Source organism: Dendrobates tinctorius, unplaced genomic scaffold (genome assembly GCF_039654945.1).
Source record: "Dendrobates tinctorius isolate UK_male_01 unplaced genomic scaffold, ASM3965494v1 ptg000164l, whole genome shotgun sequence".
NCBI classification, from domain to species: Eukaryota; Metazoa; Chordata; class Amphibia; order Anura; family Dendrobatidae; genus Dendrobates; species Dendrobates tinctorius.
The window spans coordinates 325,513-344,837 of NW_027361831.1; the positions used below are offsets into that span (position 1 = coordinate 325,513).

At 42.9% G+C, this 19,325-nt stretch overlaps 2 protein-coding genes across 3 annotated transcripts in view; both read left to right on the forward strand.

Moving 5' to 3' along the window:
- Positions 1–19,325, forward strand: part of LOC141053017 (uncharacterized) — a 151,602-nt gene that overhangs the window by 89,806 nt on the left and 42,471 nt on the right. The window contains exon 8 of the mRNA XM_073550349.1: positions 15,503–15,512. Coding sequence (XP_073406450.1) covers positions 15,503–15,512 — 10 coding nt within the window. The remainder of the gene's footprint in view (positions 1–15,502; positions 15,513–19,325) is intronic.
- LOC141053016 (gastrula zinc finger protein XlCGF66.1-like) overlaps positions 1–19,325 on the forward strand; it is a 58,670-nt gene that overhangs the window by 1,848 nt on the left and 37,497 nt on the right. The gene's annotated exons all lie outside the window — the stretch shown is intronic.

Consider the following 19,325-nt stretch of genomic DNA (forward strand, 5'->3'; position numbering starts at 1 on the left):
ACAAGCAAATCCAGATTGCAAAAATATAGACAGAATGGCACTCACCAGGTAAAATAGTCAAGGCTTTATTGTAAAAGCATGTTTAACGGAACAACGACGATCAATTCATGCGGAGAAGGCGCTTCCATGTGTCACTATAATATCCCGTCAGCCAGTGCCACCCGACTACTACCCCTTATATCCCATATCATCCTGTCAGCCAGTGCCACCCAACTACTACCCCTTATATCCCACATCATCCATCAGCCAGAGCCACCGGACTACTACCCCTTATATCCCACATCATCCCGTCAGCCTGGGGTCAGAACAAGAGCATTTGAAGGCAATTGCCCTGTGTCCGGGCTTGTTTCGCTCTGCATATGTGGTTGCTGGTCAGGCAATGTGGAGGTTGTACCTGAGATGTCTATGTCCTGACCTGGTCAACCTTTATCTGCGCTCTCCCTTTCATTAACCCTTGTGCAGCATATGGGGGGTGTTTATATATGGAGCATCTACTTGGGCCACCATTAACCCTTGTGCAGCATATGGGAGGTGTTTATATATGGAGCATCTACTTGGGCCACCATTAACCCTTGTGGAGCATATGGGGGGTGTTTATATATGGAGCATCTACTTGGGCCACCATTAACCCTTGTGCAGCACATGGGTGGTGTTTATATATGGTGCATCTACTTGGGCCACCATTATCCCTTGTGCAGCATATGGGGGTTGTTTATATATGGTGCATCTACTTGGGCCACCATTAACCCTTGTGCAGCATATGGGGGGTGTTTATATACAGTGCTTACAAGTAGTATTCAACCCCCTGCAGATTTAGCAGGTTTGATAAGATGCAAATAAGTTAGAGCCTTCAAACAAGAGCAGGATTTATTAACAGATGCATAAATCTTACAAACCAAAAAGTTATGTTGCTCAGTTAAATTTTAATAAATTTTAAACATACAAGTGTGGGTCAATTATTATTCAACCCCTAGGTTTAATATTTTGTGGAATAACCCTTGTTTGCAATTACAGCTAATAATCGTCTTTTATAAGACCTGATTAGGCCGGCACAGGTCTCTGGAGTTATCTTGGCCCACTCCTCCATGCAGATCTTCTCCAAGTTATCTAGGTTCTTTGTGTGTCTCATGTGGACTTTAATCTTGAGCTCCTTCCACAAGTTTCCAATTGGGTTAAGGTCAGGAGACTGACTAGGCCACTGCAACACCTTGATTTTTTTTCCCTCTCGAACCAGGCCTTGGTTTTCTTGGCTGTGTACTTTGGGTCGTTGTTTTGTTGGAAGATGAAATGACGACCCATCTTAAGATTCTTGATGGAGGAGCGGAGGTTCTTGGCCAAAATCTCCAGGTAGGCCGTGCTATCCATCTTCCCATTGATGCGGACCAGATGGCCAGGCCCCTTGGCTGAGAAACAGCCCCACAAGCATGATGCTGCCACCACCATGCTTGACTGTAGGGATGGTATTCTTGGGGTCGTATGCAGTGCCATCCAGCCTCCAAACGTCACGTGTGTGGTTGGCACCAAAGATCTCGATCTTGGTCTCATCAGACCAGAGAACCTTGAACCAGTCTGTCTCAGAGTCCTCCAAGTGATCATGAGCAAACTGTAGACGAGCCTTGACATGACGCTTTGAAAGTAAAGGTACCTTACGGGCTCGTCTGGAACGGAGACCATTGCGGTGGAGTACGTTACTTATGGTATTGACTGAAACCAATGTCCCCACTGCCATGAGATCTTACCGGAGCTCCTTCCTTGTCCTTGGGTTAGCCTTGACTCTTCGGACAAGCCTGGCCTCGGCATGGGAGGAAACTTTTAAAGGCTGTCCAGGCCGTGGAAGGCTAACAGTAGTTCCATAAGCCTTCCACTTCCGGATGATGCTCCCAACAGTGGAGACAGGTAGGCCCAACTCCTTGGAAAGGGTTTTGTACCCCTTGGCAGCCTTGTGACCCTCCATGATCTTGTCTCTGATGGCCTTGGAATGCTCCTTTGTCTTTCCCATGTTGACCATGTATGAGTGCTGTTCACAAGTTTGGGGAGGGTCTTAAATAGTCAGAAAAGGCTGGAAAAAGAGATAATTAATCCAAACATGTGAAGCTCATTGTTCTTTGTGCCTGAAATACTTCCTAATACTTTAGGGGAACCAAACAGAATTCTGGTTGTTTGAGGGGTTGAATAATAAATGACCCTCTGAATAAACTTTTCACACTTTAAAAAAAAATTAAACAAAGAAATGACATTCTTTTTTGCTGCAGTGCATTTCACACTTCCAGGCTGATCTACAGTCCAAATGTCACAATGCCAAGTTAATTCCGAATGTGTAAACCTGCTAAATCTGCAGGGGGTTGAATACTACTTGTAGGCACTGTATGGAGCATCTACTTGGGCCACCATTATCCCTTGTGCAGCATATGGGGGGTGTTTATATATGGAGCATCTACTTGGGCCACCATTAACCCTTGTGCAGCATATGGGGGGTGTTTATATATGGAACATCTACTTGAGCCACTATTAACCCTTGTGCAGCATATGGGGGGTGTTTATATATGGAGCATCTACTTGAGCCACTATTAACCCTTGTGCAGCATATGGGGGGTGTTTATATATGGAGCTTCTACTTGGGCCACCATTAACCCTTGTGCAGCATATGGGGGGTATTTATCTATGGAGCATCTTTTTGGACCACCATTAACCCTTGTGCAGCACCACCCTCAGCTTATACACAAGTCAATACGTTTTCTCAGTTTTTTGTGGCAAAATTAGGGAGGTCGGCTTATACACGGGTATATACGGTAATTAAAGCTACGCACGGCAGTGTTTTGCAGGCTCCCTAGTGTCCTCAGAAACCCGAGAAATAGTTTCTGCATCCCAGTAACACGCAGACATGGCGTGTTTGGTATCAAACGAAAGGTAAATTTGCAGGGGAAAATAAAATCCCCCTGACATCACCTGGTTTTATCTTCACCACGCCAAGCTTAGTTGGTAACAGAAGAGCCTCCATCAGAGCTTGCATGCTCTCCGCATTCTTTATAGGTATCCCATTTGATGTTAGAAAAGACCTGGCTTTCCATATTGGACCATAATCATGACAAATTCCAAAAGGATACCTACTATCTATATACACATTGGCAGTCTTAGGCTGAGTTCATACATAGCGTTTTTTTCGCGTTTCCGCAGCGGTTTTAAACGCGCTATTTTGCCACGAAAACACAAAAATAAGCATCCCATGCATTCCTATGGGATTCCGCAATGCTGTGCTACTGCTGCAATTTTTTCCGTGGCTGAATCGCTTCGCGGTAAACGCAGCATGCTCATTAATTTAGCGGAATCGCGGCGATCCCGCACCCATAGGAATGCATTGTTCTGCTTATTTTCCGCATGTGGCTGTGCCCACCATGCGAAAAGTAAACAGAACGTTTTCGGATGGTACCCACGGTCCGGAGGAGAGGAGACTGTCCTCCGGGCTCTGGGCACCATATCCCTGTGAAAAATAGAATTTAAACTAAAAAATATTGTTATTCTTACCTTCCGGCGTTCCGCTCAGCCTTCCTGCCGTTCTCCAGGTCCCCAGTAATCCTTTGCGAGAATGACCCCGATGACGTCCGTTCTCTCGGGATCGCAACGTCTCGCGGTCATTCTCACAAAGGATTACTGGGACCTGGAGTGAGGCGGGAAGGCTGTGCGGGACGCCGGAAGATAGGATGTAAAAAATATTGTTATTCTTATCTTTTACTACTGATGCTGCATAGGCAGCATCAGTAGTAAAAAGTTGGTCACACTCGTCAAACACTATTTATGACGAGTGTGACCAACCTGTCAATCGGTTCTCCAAGCGATGCTCCAGTTCGCTTGGAAAACGCTAGCATTTTGCAAGCTAATTACGCTTGGAAATAGCTAGTTTTTCCATGGGGAAAATTCTAGGAATTTAAAATGCAATTTTCCCGCGGAATGGAGTCCAGAATTCTCGCGGTAACTTCCGTGAGAGTTCTGCTACGTGTGAATGTAGCCTTACCCTCAGCCGCTCTACACGCCTCAGTGAGTGCCTTCAGCTCTGCCTCTTGTGCTGATAGGTGAGGAGAGAGTAGTTCAGGTTTTATTAGCTCATGTTGTGTGACCACAGCATAACCAGTGTAGAACCGACCAGCTTCTTGATGTCTAGATCCATCTACAAAAAATTCAATATCTGCGTTATCAATGGGTTCATCGGAGACATATTCAAACCCTGGGGTTTCTTATTATATCAAAGCTACACAATCATGGGGTGTATGTATGCAGCTTTGGACTGGAGCACCTTGGGCCCACTATGTAGATACATAGAAATAAATACAAGTCCATCAATTGTGCGGTAAAACTTGCTAATATCAGGGTACAATATAAGGTAGTACAAGTCTTAATTAGGTAGCAGGGGTTGGGTTAGCTCCCCCCTCATAGATTATAAAGTAGCCAACTCATAGAATATAAAGTAGTCCCCCTCAAAGAGTATAATGAAGCTCCCTCATAAAGTAGCCCTCTCATAGACTTTAATGTAGCCATCCTCTTAGATTATAATGCAGCCCCCCCATAGGGTTAAGGCTAAGTGCCGGAATATGCGCATCTTAGAGATGCGCCATTTCTGGGGCAGCTGGTAGCTGGGGAGGGAGGGGGGGCAATATCCATTGCCCCTTCCTAGGCTATTAATATCAGCCAACAGCTGTCTGCATAGCCTTTTCTGGTTATTGATTATAATCCCTATTTTTGGGGGATCCCCTATTTTAAGACAGTAAGGACTAATTATACAGCTGTGAGCTGATATTAATAGCCTGGGAAGATCCATGGGTATTTGGGTATTACCCCCTTCCCAGGCTATAAACATTGGCCCCCAGTTGCCGGCTTTCCCTGTTCTGGTTTTGAGTATTGCGCGGGAGCCCACGCCATTTTTTTCCCTTAAACAGATAATTGCATTTAATGCAGATTTTATGTGTGTTTTTATTTAACTCTTTATGTACCATTTTATTATGTTCATTACTAAACATCGGCCTTGGTATTATATACAGTTAGGTCCAGATATATTTGGACAGAGACAACATTTTTCTAATTTTGGCTCTAGACATTACCACAATGAATTTTAAACAAAACAACTCAGCTGCAGTTGAAGTTCAGACTTTCAGCTTTCATTTGAGGGTATCCACATTAAAATTGGATGAAGGGTTTAGGAGTTTCAGCTCCTTAACATGTGCCACCATGTTTTTAGAGGGACCAAAAGTAATTGGACAGATTAAATAATTGTAAATTAACATGTTCATTTCTAGTACTTGGTTGAAAACCCTTTGTTGGCAATGACTGCCTGAAGTCTTGAACTCATGGACATCACCAGACGCTGTGTTTCCTCCTTTTTGATGCTCTGCCAGGCCTTCACTGCGGTGGTATTCAGTTGCTGCTGTTTGTGGGCCTTTCTGTCTGAAGTTTAGTCTTTAACAAGTGAAATGCATGCTCAATTGGGTTGAGATCAGGTGACTGACTTGGCCATTCAAGAATATTCCACTTCTTTGCATTTATAAACTCCTGGGTTGCTTTGGCTTTGTTTTGGGTCATTGTCCATCTGTAGTATGAAACGACGACCAATCAGTTTGGCTGCATTTGGCTGGATCTGAGCACACAGCATGGCTCTGAATACCTCAGAATTCATTTGGCTGCTTCTGTCCTGTGCCACATCATCAATAAACACTAGTGACCCAGTGCCACTGGCAGCCATGCATGCCCAAACCATCACACTGCCTCCGCCGTGTTTTACAGATGATGTGGTTTGCTTTGGATCATGAGCTGTACCACGCCTTCGCCATACTTTTCTCTTTCCATCATTCTGGTAGAGGTTGATCTTGGTTTCATCTGTCCAAAGAATGTTCTTCCAGAACTGTGCTGGCTTTTTTAGATGTTTTTTAGCAAAGTCCAGTCTAGCCTTTTTATTCTTGATGCTTATGAGTGGCTTGCACCATGCAGTGAACCCTCTGTATTTACTTTCATGCAGTCTTCTCTTTATGGTAGATTTGGATATTGATACACCTACCTCCTGGAGAGTGTTGTTCACTTGGTGGGCTGTTGTGAAGGGGTTTCTCTTCACCATGGAGATTATTCTGCGATCATCCACCATTGTCTTCCGTGGGAGCCCAGGTCTTCTTGTATTGATGAGTTCACCAGTGCTTTCTTTCTCAGGATGTACCAAACTGTAGATCTTGCCACTCCTAATGTTGTAGCAATTTCTCGGATGGGTTTTTTCTGTTTTTGCAGCTTAAGGATGGCTTGTTTCACCTGCATGGAGAGCTCCTTTGACTGCATGTTTCCTTCACAGCAAAACCTTCCAAATGCAAGCACCACACCTCAAATCAACTCCAGGCCTTTTATCTGCTTAATTGAGAATGACCTAACAAAGGGACTGCCCACACCTGTCCATGAAATAGCCTTGGAGTCAATTGTCCAATTACTTATGGTCCCTTTAAACATGGTGGCACATGTTAAGGAGCTGAACCTCCTAAACCCTTCATCCAAGTTTAATGTGGATACCCTCAAATGAAAGCTGAAAGTCTGAACTTCAACTGCAGCTGAATTGTTTTGTTTAAAATTCATTGTGGTAACGTTTAGAACCAAAATTAGAAAAATGTTGTCTCTGTCCAAATATATATGGACCTAACTGTATCTATCCTAAATTCATTAATAACCTGAGGCAAAAAATTTTTTGTTATGCAAAAAAGTGTTTATTAACATGGAACATGAAAAATACAGAATCCCCAAAGTTTCGGCTATATTAAGCCTTTGTCAAGGGTTTTATCTATGAAAAAAGAAAAAACCATAACATATAATCAACAAAATGTTGGGAAAATTTTCATTATCGTACAAAATCGATTCATTTAAACGGAATATTATACATAAGAAATAATAAAAATATTAAATTCCATCCGTTAGGTGTGTCATAATTTTCTGTTAGGAGGAAAACGCATCACATATATACCGTGTTTCCCCGAATATAAGACAGTGTCTTACATTCTTTTGACCCCCAAAAGTCCCACTATGTCTTACTTTCGGGGTATGTCTTATATTAGAAAAAAATCCCACAGCCTGCCATTGTACAGTATCCCACAGCCTGCCATTACGGTATGGTACAGTATCCCACAGCCATTGCTTACCGGATGGCGATTCCTCTGCGGTGCGGGACAGGGCAGGGCAGGCTTCTTCTTCCTCGTGCAGGGGGACACTGGCCAATGAGCGGTGACGTCAGGGCGGCGGCGGGCGGGCGGGCTCACAGAAGCCGCTGGGCCAATCAGAGAGGCCCTGACTTCTGCCCGGGGGACACAGGCACCGGTACCGGTATGTTAAACCTAATGCATTATACCGGTACCGCACAACGTCTTACTTTCGGGGCACCGCTGATCCGCTATGTCTTATAAACGGGTGATGTCTTACATTAGGCATCCCCCATTATTCCCCTAGTACGTCTTACATTCGGGGGTGTCTTATATTCGGGGAAAGACGGTAAGTACATGCGCACACAAAAAAAAAAAAAAAAAAATATATATGTTCGCAAGGTATCAAAAATATTCACAAGGTATCATGAAAAAGTGTAAAAATAAGAATAAATGCAAGTTAATACCTGTATAATCAAATGTTCCATTCATAAATGTTCTGAAGAACAAAAAAAGGAAAAAAGAAAAAAATAGCCCAGGAAAGTAAGAAGAAAGACCATAAACCAACCTGTATTAACTGACAACACTGACAATTTCAGTGTTGTCTGTTAATACAGGTTGGTTTATGGTCTTTCTTCTTACTTTCCTGGGCTATATCTTTATTTCTGACATTTAGATTTTTTTTCTTTTTTCCTTTTTTTGTTCTTTAGAACATATATGAATGGAACATTTGATTATACAGGTATTAACTTGCATTTATTCTTATTTTTGCACTTTTTCATGATACCTTGTGAATATTTTTGATACCTTACAAACATATATATATATATATATATATATAATTTTTTTTTTTTTGTGTGCGCATGTACTTATATATGTGATGTGTTTTCCACCTAACAGAAAATTATGACACACCTACTGGATGGAATTTAATATTTTTATTATTTCTTATGTTGATAATATATGTATAATATTCTGTTTAAATGAATCGATTTTGTACGATAATGAAAATTTTCCCAACATATTTTGTTGATTATATGTTATGGTTTTTTCTTTTTTCATAGATAAAACCCTTGACAAAGGCTTAATATAGCCGAAACGTTGGGGATTCTGTATTTTTCATGTTCCATGTTAATAAACACTTTTTTTGCATAACAAAAAATTTTTTGCCTCAGGTTATTAATGAATATATTATTCTTTTTCCTGGTGGCTAGGATAGCTTTCCCCATTTTGAATAATTATTGTATCTATCCTAAGATATATCTATAGATATTCACTTATTTGTTTTGTATGTGTAAACATTATATGTGATATTATGGTATTCAATGGAGTATGTAAAAGAAGAGGTTGGACAAAGAAATGACATCACAATTCTTTTATTGTTACATAATCTTTATTTAGCTTACAAAACGCATACAAATTCGCATGAAAAAAAGTGTGAAAATCCGCATAAAATGCGCGGATTTTTAACTCTGCTTTCTGCCAAGAGGAAGAATCTGCACAGAAAATTCCACAGGCAAATCCGCAACATGTGCACATACCCTTATAATGCAGCAGCCCCCAATCACTCCATCCTAATTATTGGAAACCAGTAGACCGCATTCCTGCCGTTATAGTTTTTTAATTTACTGGTTGTATCCCAATGATTAAAATTAACTCTGGTCAAACTTTTTTATTTTTTTTGTTGATACTTTGCAACCAGATCTGTGATGCATGTAATTAATGTTTTTTTTGTTTGGGAAATCATCGTAGCATTTTATGATGGTTTACTTGGAGAACACTCTCTTTTCCATGCCTCTGCACTCAGACTGCAAGTATTTATTTGGATTTTTTTTTTTATGATCATAAACAGTTTACATGGATGGTGCAAGAGATGTGTCTGCTCTACAGGGCCTCCGATGACACACTGACCGGAGATAATACTCCCGCAGTGTACTTCATCGGAGTTCGTGCTCTCACTTTACGGCACTACCGAAGCGTGAGCATTTTCTCACGCAGCGGTGCCGCAAGTGACAGCATGAACTCCGGTGACCTCTAGGTGGCGGAGGGATACACTGTACACTGGAGTCCCTGTAGAGCGGTCCAGCTCTACACGGGAGATCGTCGTGGGACAATCGTTATTAAATGGATTACATCGGAACAGGGAGTATACTGTTGGTTTATTTTTTTGCAGGCGATCGAGGGTATGTGTTCTGCATGTGGTTTTTTTTAAATATTAAACACGGTAGCCAGATGATGGGACTACTACTGTCCCATCATCGGCTAATGCTGTCACTGTAGCAGACATGGCCGGATGGGACTAGTAGTCCCATCAGCCGATGCCTGCCTAAACACAGACCCACACATACACACACAGCCGCGCGCACACACAGATACAGGCACCCGCAGACAGACGCGCACACACATAGCCTCCGCCCACATTTTCTTCCTATCTGCAGGGTTTTTCACGCTCAACAACGCAGCAAAATCGCAAATCTTTTTACACCTGCTGTTTTGCTGGGGATTTGACTGACTCAATGGAAGTCAATGGGTGCAGAATCGTTGTAGATCCGCAAAAAGAATTGACATGCTGCAGAAAATAAAACGCTGCAAATCCGCTCTTATTTTTCCGCAGCATGTGCACACCAATTCTGAATTTCCCATTGACTAACATTTGTTGTGCACTACATTGTGAATTTGATGCAATTCCGCGCGTCCAAAAAACGCTGCGGATTTGCATCAGAATCTGCAATGTGTGCACATAGCCTAAGAACCACCCATGTTGTCCTTAGTTGTAACAGTCCATATGCCTCTCTGCCATGTGAGTGGGTGAGGGGTGCTGCATTCCTCTTTTCCTTCCCGCCTTAAGACTGAGTGCACACGGCGCGGATTCTGTGCATGCGTTTTTTGTGCACAGATCACGAAATCCGCAGGTCAAATGACCTGCATTTTTCCTGCGGATTTCTTCCTTTTTCTTTGCGGATTTGCTGCGGTTTTTGTGCGGTTTTCCCCTGCGGAATTCCCCCTGCGGATTTGGAGAATGGTGGAGCAGGTGGAAAACCGCACAAAAGAAGTCACATGCAGTTGTTTGAAAACCGCAGCAAATCTGCACTCCATTTTCCGCAGCGTCTGCACAGCTTTTTTTTTTTTCCATTGCTTTATATGGTACTGTAAATCACAGTGCGGATCCGCAGCGTTTCTGCGCGGAAAAATCCGCTGCGGATCCGCACTAAATCTGCATCGTGTGCACATAGCCTTATAGTAAAGGAAACTTACTCAATTTGTTCTACAAGTTTCAATTCACTCCTGCTCCTCCCCTTTAGCCAATTGCAAAAGGTCTTTTGAATTATTCTCTCTTTTCAGGACACATGTTAACAAGTCTCGCCCTAATGGATTCCTTATTTCTCTAGTCACCTTCCACGACAGCATAGGAGGTTGTCTCTACGCCCTAATGGGGAACAGGAAGCACAAGGAGGTTAAAAGCCCCACCTCCTGTTTGCCAGTGTCTTTCCTGTTCCCCCATGGGGCATGGAGGTTTTTTTCTTTAGTCCGTACACTGTGTGGCCTGCGCCGCAGTGTATCTGTTCTTAGCTGGGCAGTGGTGGTTGTGGGCTTCGCTCTCCTCCTCCATGCTGCTTCTAGTGGATTCAGGACCTTCCCAGGCCCTCCTTTGCTCCCACAGGCCCTCCTAGAGCTCTCCTCAGTGCACTCTGTTCGGCGACCTGGAAGTGATGTCATAGCTGCGTGCAAGTCACTTCTGGGCCTTGTGTTCCACTGTGAAACGCATGCACTTCCGGTTTCAGCTTTCTCCAGACTCCCTGCCTCGGAATGGTGTGCGGAGCATGCTGAACCCGTTGATGCCTGCTCAGGACCCGGAGGGGGAGGAGGGACCATCATGTGGTGCTGAGGGCAGGATTTATACCTATATATAAACCTGCCAGAAGACACCTCCAGGTAAGGCTAATCCCTACAGTATGGATGGGGTGTGTCTGCTTCCTGCCCTGCATCTGCAGAGCCCAGCGCTGCCCCAGCCTCAATAAGTCTGTGGAGAGGGGGGGGTCCTTTCCCAGGATCCTATTCTAGGGTCCTGGGTACAGTGCAGTAGTGGGTTCCCTTTTTTTGTTATACTTCTCTCCCTTTCTAAACCCAGCTATGAAGGTCCTCAAGTGTGCCATCTGTAATAAGAAGCTTCCCTCTCATTGGGAGAAGAAGGTATGTCAGGAGTGTACGGATAAGGTGGTCAGGGCTGAACATCCCTCACTCCTACATGAAATATGTACCCTGGTCAATCAGGAGGTCCAGTCCTCCTTAACTAATTTCACACCTCCCCCTCCTCCGCGGCCACCCCCCCCCCCCCCCTAAGAAGAGAGAGATCCAAATTGAGTATTCTGACTTAGATTTTGAAGGCTCTTATGGGCTCAGATTCAGAGAAATAGGAGGAATCCTCATCCCATAAGATATCAGAGGCTAAAAAATATATTTTCTCCACAGAATATATGGAGGAGTTAATTAGTGCAGTCCATAGCACTAAGGGCTTGGAGGAGAAACAGGTTTCCCAAACAATCCAGGATGAAATGTTTGGGGGGTTGAAAGCAGAAGGCGGATTGGGTTACTGGTCCATAAGAACATCCTGAACATGATCTCTGTTATGTGAGTCCCCAGAGAAATGGCTGAGCACCCCCTCAGAACTTAAACATGGGTTTCTTCTGGAGGGTGAATCAGTTAGCTGGGATATTCCTAAAGTGGATGTGCAGGTGGCAAGAGTAGCCAAGAAAACTGCACTTCCCTTTGAGGATTCATCCCAGCTTAAAAAACCAATAGATAGGAATGTGGCGAGCCTGGAATAGGGACCGCTAGTATTGCGAGACCGCAATGTCATCAAAGGTCTCGCAGGAACGGGAGAATCGCTGAGGCCCGGGAAGGCTGCGCGGGACGCCGGAAGGTGAATATAACACGATTTTTTATTTTTTTATTTTTTTTATTTTTACAGGGATAATGGTACCCAGAGCCTGGAGGAGAATCTCCTCTCCTCCGGACCGTGGGTACCATCCGCAAATGTTCTGCTTACTTTTCGCATGGTGGGCACAGCCACATGTGGAAAGTAAGCAGAACAATGCATTCTTATGTGGGTAGAATTGCTGCGATTTCGCAAAATTAATGAGCATGCTGTGTATTTTTCTACGATAAAATAATAATTTTTATTTCTATTGCGCCGACATATTCCGCAGCACTTTACATTTCAGAGGGGACTTGTACAGACAATAGACATTACAGCATAACAATAATTGCATATTTCATAACAGATACCAAGAGGAATGAGGGCCCTGCCTGCAAGCTTACAATCTGAGGGGGAAAAAAAGGGAGACACGAAAGGTGGGTGGTACCAGTTGCCCTGATTGTATGGACCAGCCATAATGTTAAGTGTGAAACAGTACAGACACAGAGGGCTAATGGATGCATAAAGCATGTGGGACCATGATGCGGGGAACCTGGTTATGGTAAAAACTTTTGGCTGTGCCACGCAGGGATAGATTAGGTTAATGTGTTGAGGCGGTAGGCCAGTCTGAATAAATGAGTTTTCAGGGCACGCTTAAAATTGTGGGGATTGGGGACTAATCGTATTGACCTGGGAAGTGCATTCCAAAGAATTGGCGCAGCCCGTGTATAGTCTTGGAGACGGGAGTGGGAGGTTCTGATTATTGTGGATGCTAACCTCAGGTCATCAGAACGGAGGGCACGGGTAGGATGGTATACTGAAACAAGGGAGGAGATGTAGGGTGGTGCTGAGCCATGAAGAGCTTTGTGTGTGAGGGTAATAAGTTTGTACTGGATTCTGGAGTGGATGGGTAGCCAGTGTAATGACTGGCACAAGGTAGAGGCATCGGTGTAACGACTGGCGAGGAATATGATCCTGGCAGCAGCATTCAAGACAGACTGAAGGGAGGAGAGTTTGGTAAGAGGGAGACCGATTAGAAGAGAGTTACAAGAGTCGAGACGAGAATGAATAAGAGAAACAGTAAGAGTTTTTGCAGAGTCCAAAGTAAGAAAAGGTCGAATTCTAGAAATGTTTTTGAGGTGCAGATAACAAGAGCGAGCCAGTGATCGAATGTGGGGGGCAAAGGAAAGCTCAGAATCAAGTATGACCCCAAGACAGCGGGCATGTTGCTGGGGAGTAATAGTGGAACCACACACGGAAATGGCAATGTCGGGTATAGGTACATTAGTAGTGGGAGGAAATACAAGGAGTTTAGTCGTTGAAAAGTTCAGTTTCAGATATAGTGAGGACATGATGTTAGACACAGCGCTTAGACAATCGCTGGTGTTTTTTAGAAAGGCAGGCGTGATGTCAGGAGAAGAAGCGTATAATTGGGTGTCATCAGCATAGAGATGCTACTGGAAACCAAATCTACTGATTGTTTGTTTGACCAATAGAGGCAGTGTACAAGGAGAAGAGGAGGGGGCCTAGAACCGATCCTTGAGGAACCCCAACTGTAAGGGGAAGGTGAGAGGAGGAGGAACCGGCAAAAGATACAGTAAAGGGGCGGTCAGAGAGATAGGAGGAGAACCAGGAGAGAATGGTGTCCTTGAGGCCAATGGAACGGAGCATAGTGAGGAGGAGCTGATGATCCACAGTGTCGAATGCTGCAGAGAGATCCAAGAGAATTAGCATGGAGTAATGACCATTTGATTTAGCTGTTAGTAGATCATTTGAGTCTTTAGTGAGGGCAGTTTCAGTAGAGTGTAAAGAGCGGAAACCGGATTGGAGAGGGTTGAGAAGAGAGTTATCAAAGAGATAGCGGATAAGATGGGAGTGGACCAGGCGTTCCAGGAGTTTAGAGATGAAGGGAAGATTAGAGACAGGTCTATAGTTAGCTGCAGAGTTTTGGTCGAGGGATGGTTTTTTAAGCAGTGGATGTATGATGGCATGCTTAAATGAGGAGGGAAAGATACCAGAAGAGAGAGGTTAAATATTTTAGTTAGGTGAGGGGTCACAGCAGGGGAAAGGGACTGGAGGAGATGTGACGGAAATGGGTCACTGGTGCAAGTGGTTGGGCGAGAAGATGCAAGGAGCCTGCTTACTTCTTCTTCTGTGGTTCAAAATCAGAGAGCGAGCTGAATGCAGTGGGGGAGGGAGGACAGTGCATGGTATGAGGGGATTGGGAGATAATTTCCTGTCGGATCTGGTCAATTTTTTTTCTTTGAAGTAATTGGCCAGACCGTCAGCTCGGAGCTCCGTGGTTGGGGCCTGTACTCTTGGGTCGAGTAGAGAATGAAAAGTGTCAAAGAGATGTTTCGGGATATTGGACAGTGAGATGATGAGGGTGTTGAAATAGGTTTGTTTTGAGAGGTGAAGGGCAGTGTTGTATGTTCGAAGCATAAACTTATAATGGATGAATATTTTGCCGCGGGAAAATCCGCAGCGTTAGCACAGCATTGCGGAATCCCATAAAAATGCATGGGATGCTGGTTCTTTTTGCATTTTCGATGCTTAAACGCCGGAAAAAAATGCGACGTGTGAACACAGCCTCATAGAAAATGGCTAAAAACATGGAATTTGCCACAAAATTCATGAGCATGCTGCGTTTTTTACCGCGATGCGTTTTTTTCCGGGAAAAAAACGCATCAACATGGACAAAAAGTGCAGAATGCATTAAAATGAATGGGATGCTTCTTTTAAGCGATTTTTAAGTGTTTTTGCCGGTTAAACACTTAAACTTCACAAAAACGCTTACGTTGGGCACACAGCCTAAAACGCAAGTGAAAATTAGCATTAAAAATACAGCAAAAAGTTCCAGTGTGAATTTAGTCTTGCAGCGCTTTTTAAAAAAAAAAAAAAAAAGTATTAGCATTTTCAAAAAAAGGCAACAAACCAGACTGTATGCTATAATCAATTGTCCATACGCAGACAGGACAGATAGAGACATCTTTTACAAATGTGTCTGGCAATACATAAAAAAACAACAAAAAAATTAACACTTAAACCTTTAGACCATCAACATCCATCCTATCAAGTGATTCAGCGGACAGTGTATATTACTAAAACCGTCCTAAAAAAACCTTTATTCATAAGCGGAATATAAACCCTGGTCAGTTACCTCCCTGCCCATTTTTAATGTAGGTGTAGTGATCTCAGATTGTTTTTGAGGTCCTCCAATATATACCAGGCTGTAGAGACAAAAGGTTTAACCATATTCTCTTTTCCCCCGAAGAGCAACAGTTCACAATAAATTGCTTCCATTTCCAAAGAAACTTGCCTGCTTGTGTCTCTTTATTACACAGAGCATCCTGCTGTTCTGTTTCCATGAATTGTTTCATTTGTGCTCTCAGTTCTGCGATAGGGGTAAGTCTGGGTCCAGCCAGTATTTAAGAAGCATTCTCTTTGCTAATATAAGCAAGGTATGCAGCAGTTTGGGAAGACCGCCTATCCTCCTGTTAGGAGCACCTGTGCTATCCCAAAAGTGAAATAAGGCTAAGTAAGGAGATAGGGAGTAACCTGAGCCCCAAATGGTATTAATCAAAATTGATACCAGACCCCAAAAAGAGACTGACGCAGGACAAAACCACAGGCCATGCATGAGGTCGGAGATGGAGAGATGGCATTTAGGACAAGTAGTCTATTTGAAAGAGGATCTTTTTTAGGAATATTGAAAGCATAAATGGCCCCATCCATGATTTTATACTGGGTCTCTCTCCACATTTCATTTATTATGTGTTTCCTAAACGCACTCCATCCCGCTCTAATCTTGCAGGTATTTTTACATAGTATAATGGCTGCTTCCAATATTTAACCCCTTTCCGTCATGTGACGTACTATCCCGTCCATGTGCCCTGGGACTTAATTCCCAGGGATGGGATAGTACGTCACAGCGATCAGCGGCGCCCACGTGGTGAGCGCAGCTGATTGCGGTCGGGTGTCAGCTGATTGCGGCCGGATGTCAGCTGATTATCACAGCTGACACCCTGAGCCCCCCACAGCAGCGCAATGTGCAGCGCTGCTACAGGGGGCTCCATTCCTGCAGGTCCCCGAATCCAAGATGGCGACGGGGGCCTGCAGGGAGCTGGCTTCCTCATGCCTACAAAGTGCAGGCAAGGAGGAAGCCTTGTGCAGTGCCTGTGACAGATGGCTGATCTGTCACATTGATCTGTGATGTGACAGGTCAGCGATCTGTCACAGGACAGTGATGTCTCACCTGGGACAATGTAATAAAGTAAAAAAAAGTGTAAAAATAATTTTAAAAAAATCGCTAAATTAAAAAAAAAAAAAAATTCCCTAATTCCTTTTTTTGGAAATAAAAACAAAAAAAAGTACACATTTGGTATCGCCGCGTCCGTAACGACCCACCCTATAAAACTGTCCCATTAGTTAACCCCTTTAGCGAACCCCTTAAAAATTAAAAAAACAAAGCAAAAAAATGATTTATCATACCGCCGAACAAAAAGTGCAATAACGCGCGATAAAAAAGACGCATATAAATATCCATGGTACCGCTGAAAACATCATCTTGTCCCGCAAAAAACGAGCCGCCATGCAGCATCATCAGAGAAAAAATAAAAAAGCTATAGCTCGCAGAATAAAGCGATGCAAAAATAATTTTTTATATAAAATTTTCATTGCATAAAAGCGCCAAAACATAAAAAAAGACTTATATGAGGTATCGCTGTAACCGTACTGACCCGAAGAATAAAGCGCTTTATCAATTTTACCGCAGGCGGAACGGTGTAAACGCACCCCCCAAAAGAAATTCATAAAACGCTGGCTTTTGTTAATTTTGCGTCCCAAAAATCGGAATAAAAAGCGATCAAAAAATGTCACATGCCCGAACATGATACCAATAAAAGCGTCAACTCGTCCCGCAAAAAAATAAGATCTCATGACTCAGTGGGTCAAAATATTTATTTCCATTTTACCATTAGGGTTAGGGGTGTGTTAGGGTTGGAGTTAGAATTGAGGGGTTTCCACTGTTTGGGCACATCAGGTGCTCTCCAAATGCAACATGGCGTCTGATCTCAATTCCAGCCAATTCTGCGTTGAAAAAGTCAAATGGTGCTCCTTCCCTTCCAAGCTCTGCCATGCGCCCAAACAGTGTTTTACCCCCACATATAGGGTATCGGCCTACTCAGGACAAATTGCAAAACAACTTTTGGGGTCCAATTTCTCCTGTTACCCTTAGGAAAATAAAACATTGGGGGCAAAAATATCATTTTTGTGGGGAAAAAAATGATTTCTTTTCACGCCCGGACGTTATAAACTTCTGTGAAGCACTTGGGGGTTCAAAGTGGCTCACCACACGTCTAGATAAGTTCCATGGGGGGGTCTAGTTTACAAAATGGGGTCACTTGTGGGGGGGTTTCAATAGTTTAGGTACATCAGGGGCTTTCCAAACACGACATGGTGTCCGATCTCAATTCCAGCCAAAAATGTGAAATGGTGCTGCTTCCCTTCCGAGCTCTGCTATGCGCCCAAATAGTGGTTTACCCCCACATATCAGGTATGAGCCTACTCAGGACAAATTGCACAATAACTTTTGCAGTTCAATTTCTCCTGTTACCCTTGGTAAAATGAAAAAAATTGAACCTGAATTATTTTTTTTGTGAAAAAGTTAAATGTTTATTTATTTATTTATTTTTTTTAAATATTCAAAAAATTTCTGTGAAGATCCTGAAGGGTTAATAAACTTCTTGAATGTGGTTTTGAGCACCTTGAGGGGTGCAGTTTTTAGAATGATGTCACTTTTGAGTATTTTCTGGGTATTTTTTATCATATAGACCCCTCAACGTGGCTTCAAATGTGATGTGGTCCCTAAAAAATAAAATGAAGTTGTAAAAATGAGAAATTGCTGGTCAACTTTTAACCCTGATAACTTCCAAAAAAAAAAAAAAATTTGGTTCCAAAATTGTGCTGATGTAAAGTAAACATGTGGGAAATGTTACATATAAGTTTTTTGTGTGCTGTATCTGTGATTTAAGGGTATAAAAATTCAAATTAAAAACCTGTGATATGCATAAATGTGAACACTTCGGTCAGACAACGTTCACACCACCCATTAACTAAGATACAACAAGAGAACACAAAATGACAGATTTGAAAAATTTCTTCACGAAGCAGTCCCTATTTAATGTACTTAAAACCTGAACATGTGAACTGTCTCAAACCATAAGCCCATACTGTGGAGCGGCCTGTCTGAATCCTGTTCATAATAGACACTGTTCACATGTTCAGGTTTTAAATACATTAGATAGGGACTGCTTCGTGAAGGGTTACCGTGAAGAGGTGAGGCAGCTTGGTATACATTTTTTTGCAAAAAAAATGTATCGACTAAATACCCTGTGTTTGTTATCCAGCACTTGTTGATTACTGCCATATTTTTGGCTGCAGAGAAATTTTTCTAATCTGTAATTTTGTGTTCTCTTGTTGTATCCTATAAAAACTCAAAGTTGGAAAATTGCGAAATTTTCGCCAAATTTCCTTTTTTTTTCACAAATAAACGCAAGTTATATGAATGAAATTTTACCACTAGCATGAAGTACAATATGTCACGAGAAAACAATGTCAGAATCACCAGGATCCAAGGAAGCGTTTCAGAGTTATTACCTCATAAAGGGACAGTGGCCAGAATTGTAAAAATTGGCTCGGTCGTGAACGTGCAAACCACCCTTGGGGTTAAGGGGTTAAAGATGTCTGGGTGCACCCCCAATAGATCAGCTTTCATTACAGAATAAAGAACCAATATTGAAGGGGTACCCATGGGAGATGACAAAATGACATCCAACTCGGTTTGGGCAGCCTCGAATGTAACGTCTTTTAAGTTGGCCATAATGGAGAGTTTGATGTGCTCTTATTGAAAATAGTGTTGGGGAGGTAGGTTATATTTCTCTAGCCATTCTGTACAAGTTAGCGATCTCAATTCCGTTGGGTGGAGAAGATGAGAGACAGTATTAATCACCGCCTGTTGCCATTTTGAGGAAATCTTATTTTCGCTACCCGGAGGGAATTCAGGGTTTAGCCATAATGGAAGGTAATTTGAAATTCTAAAAGAAAGGCCAAACTTTTTCCTTACCGCCTTCCAAGTGGAGATAGTATCCCTAAGAATAGCAGATCTCCTTACTACAGAAGGTAATGAGGCAATACGGGAATGAAAGAGAGCAGTTAAGTTAAAGGGGTATACATTATCGGATTCCAGTGTGTGATCAGAA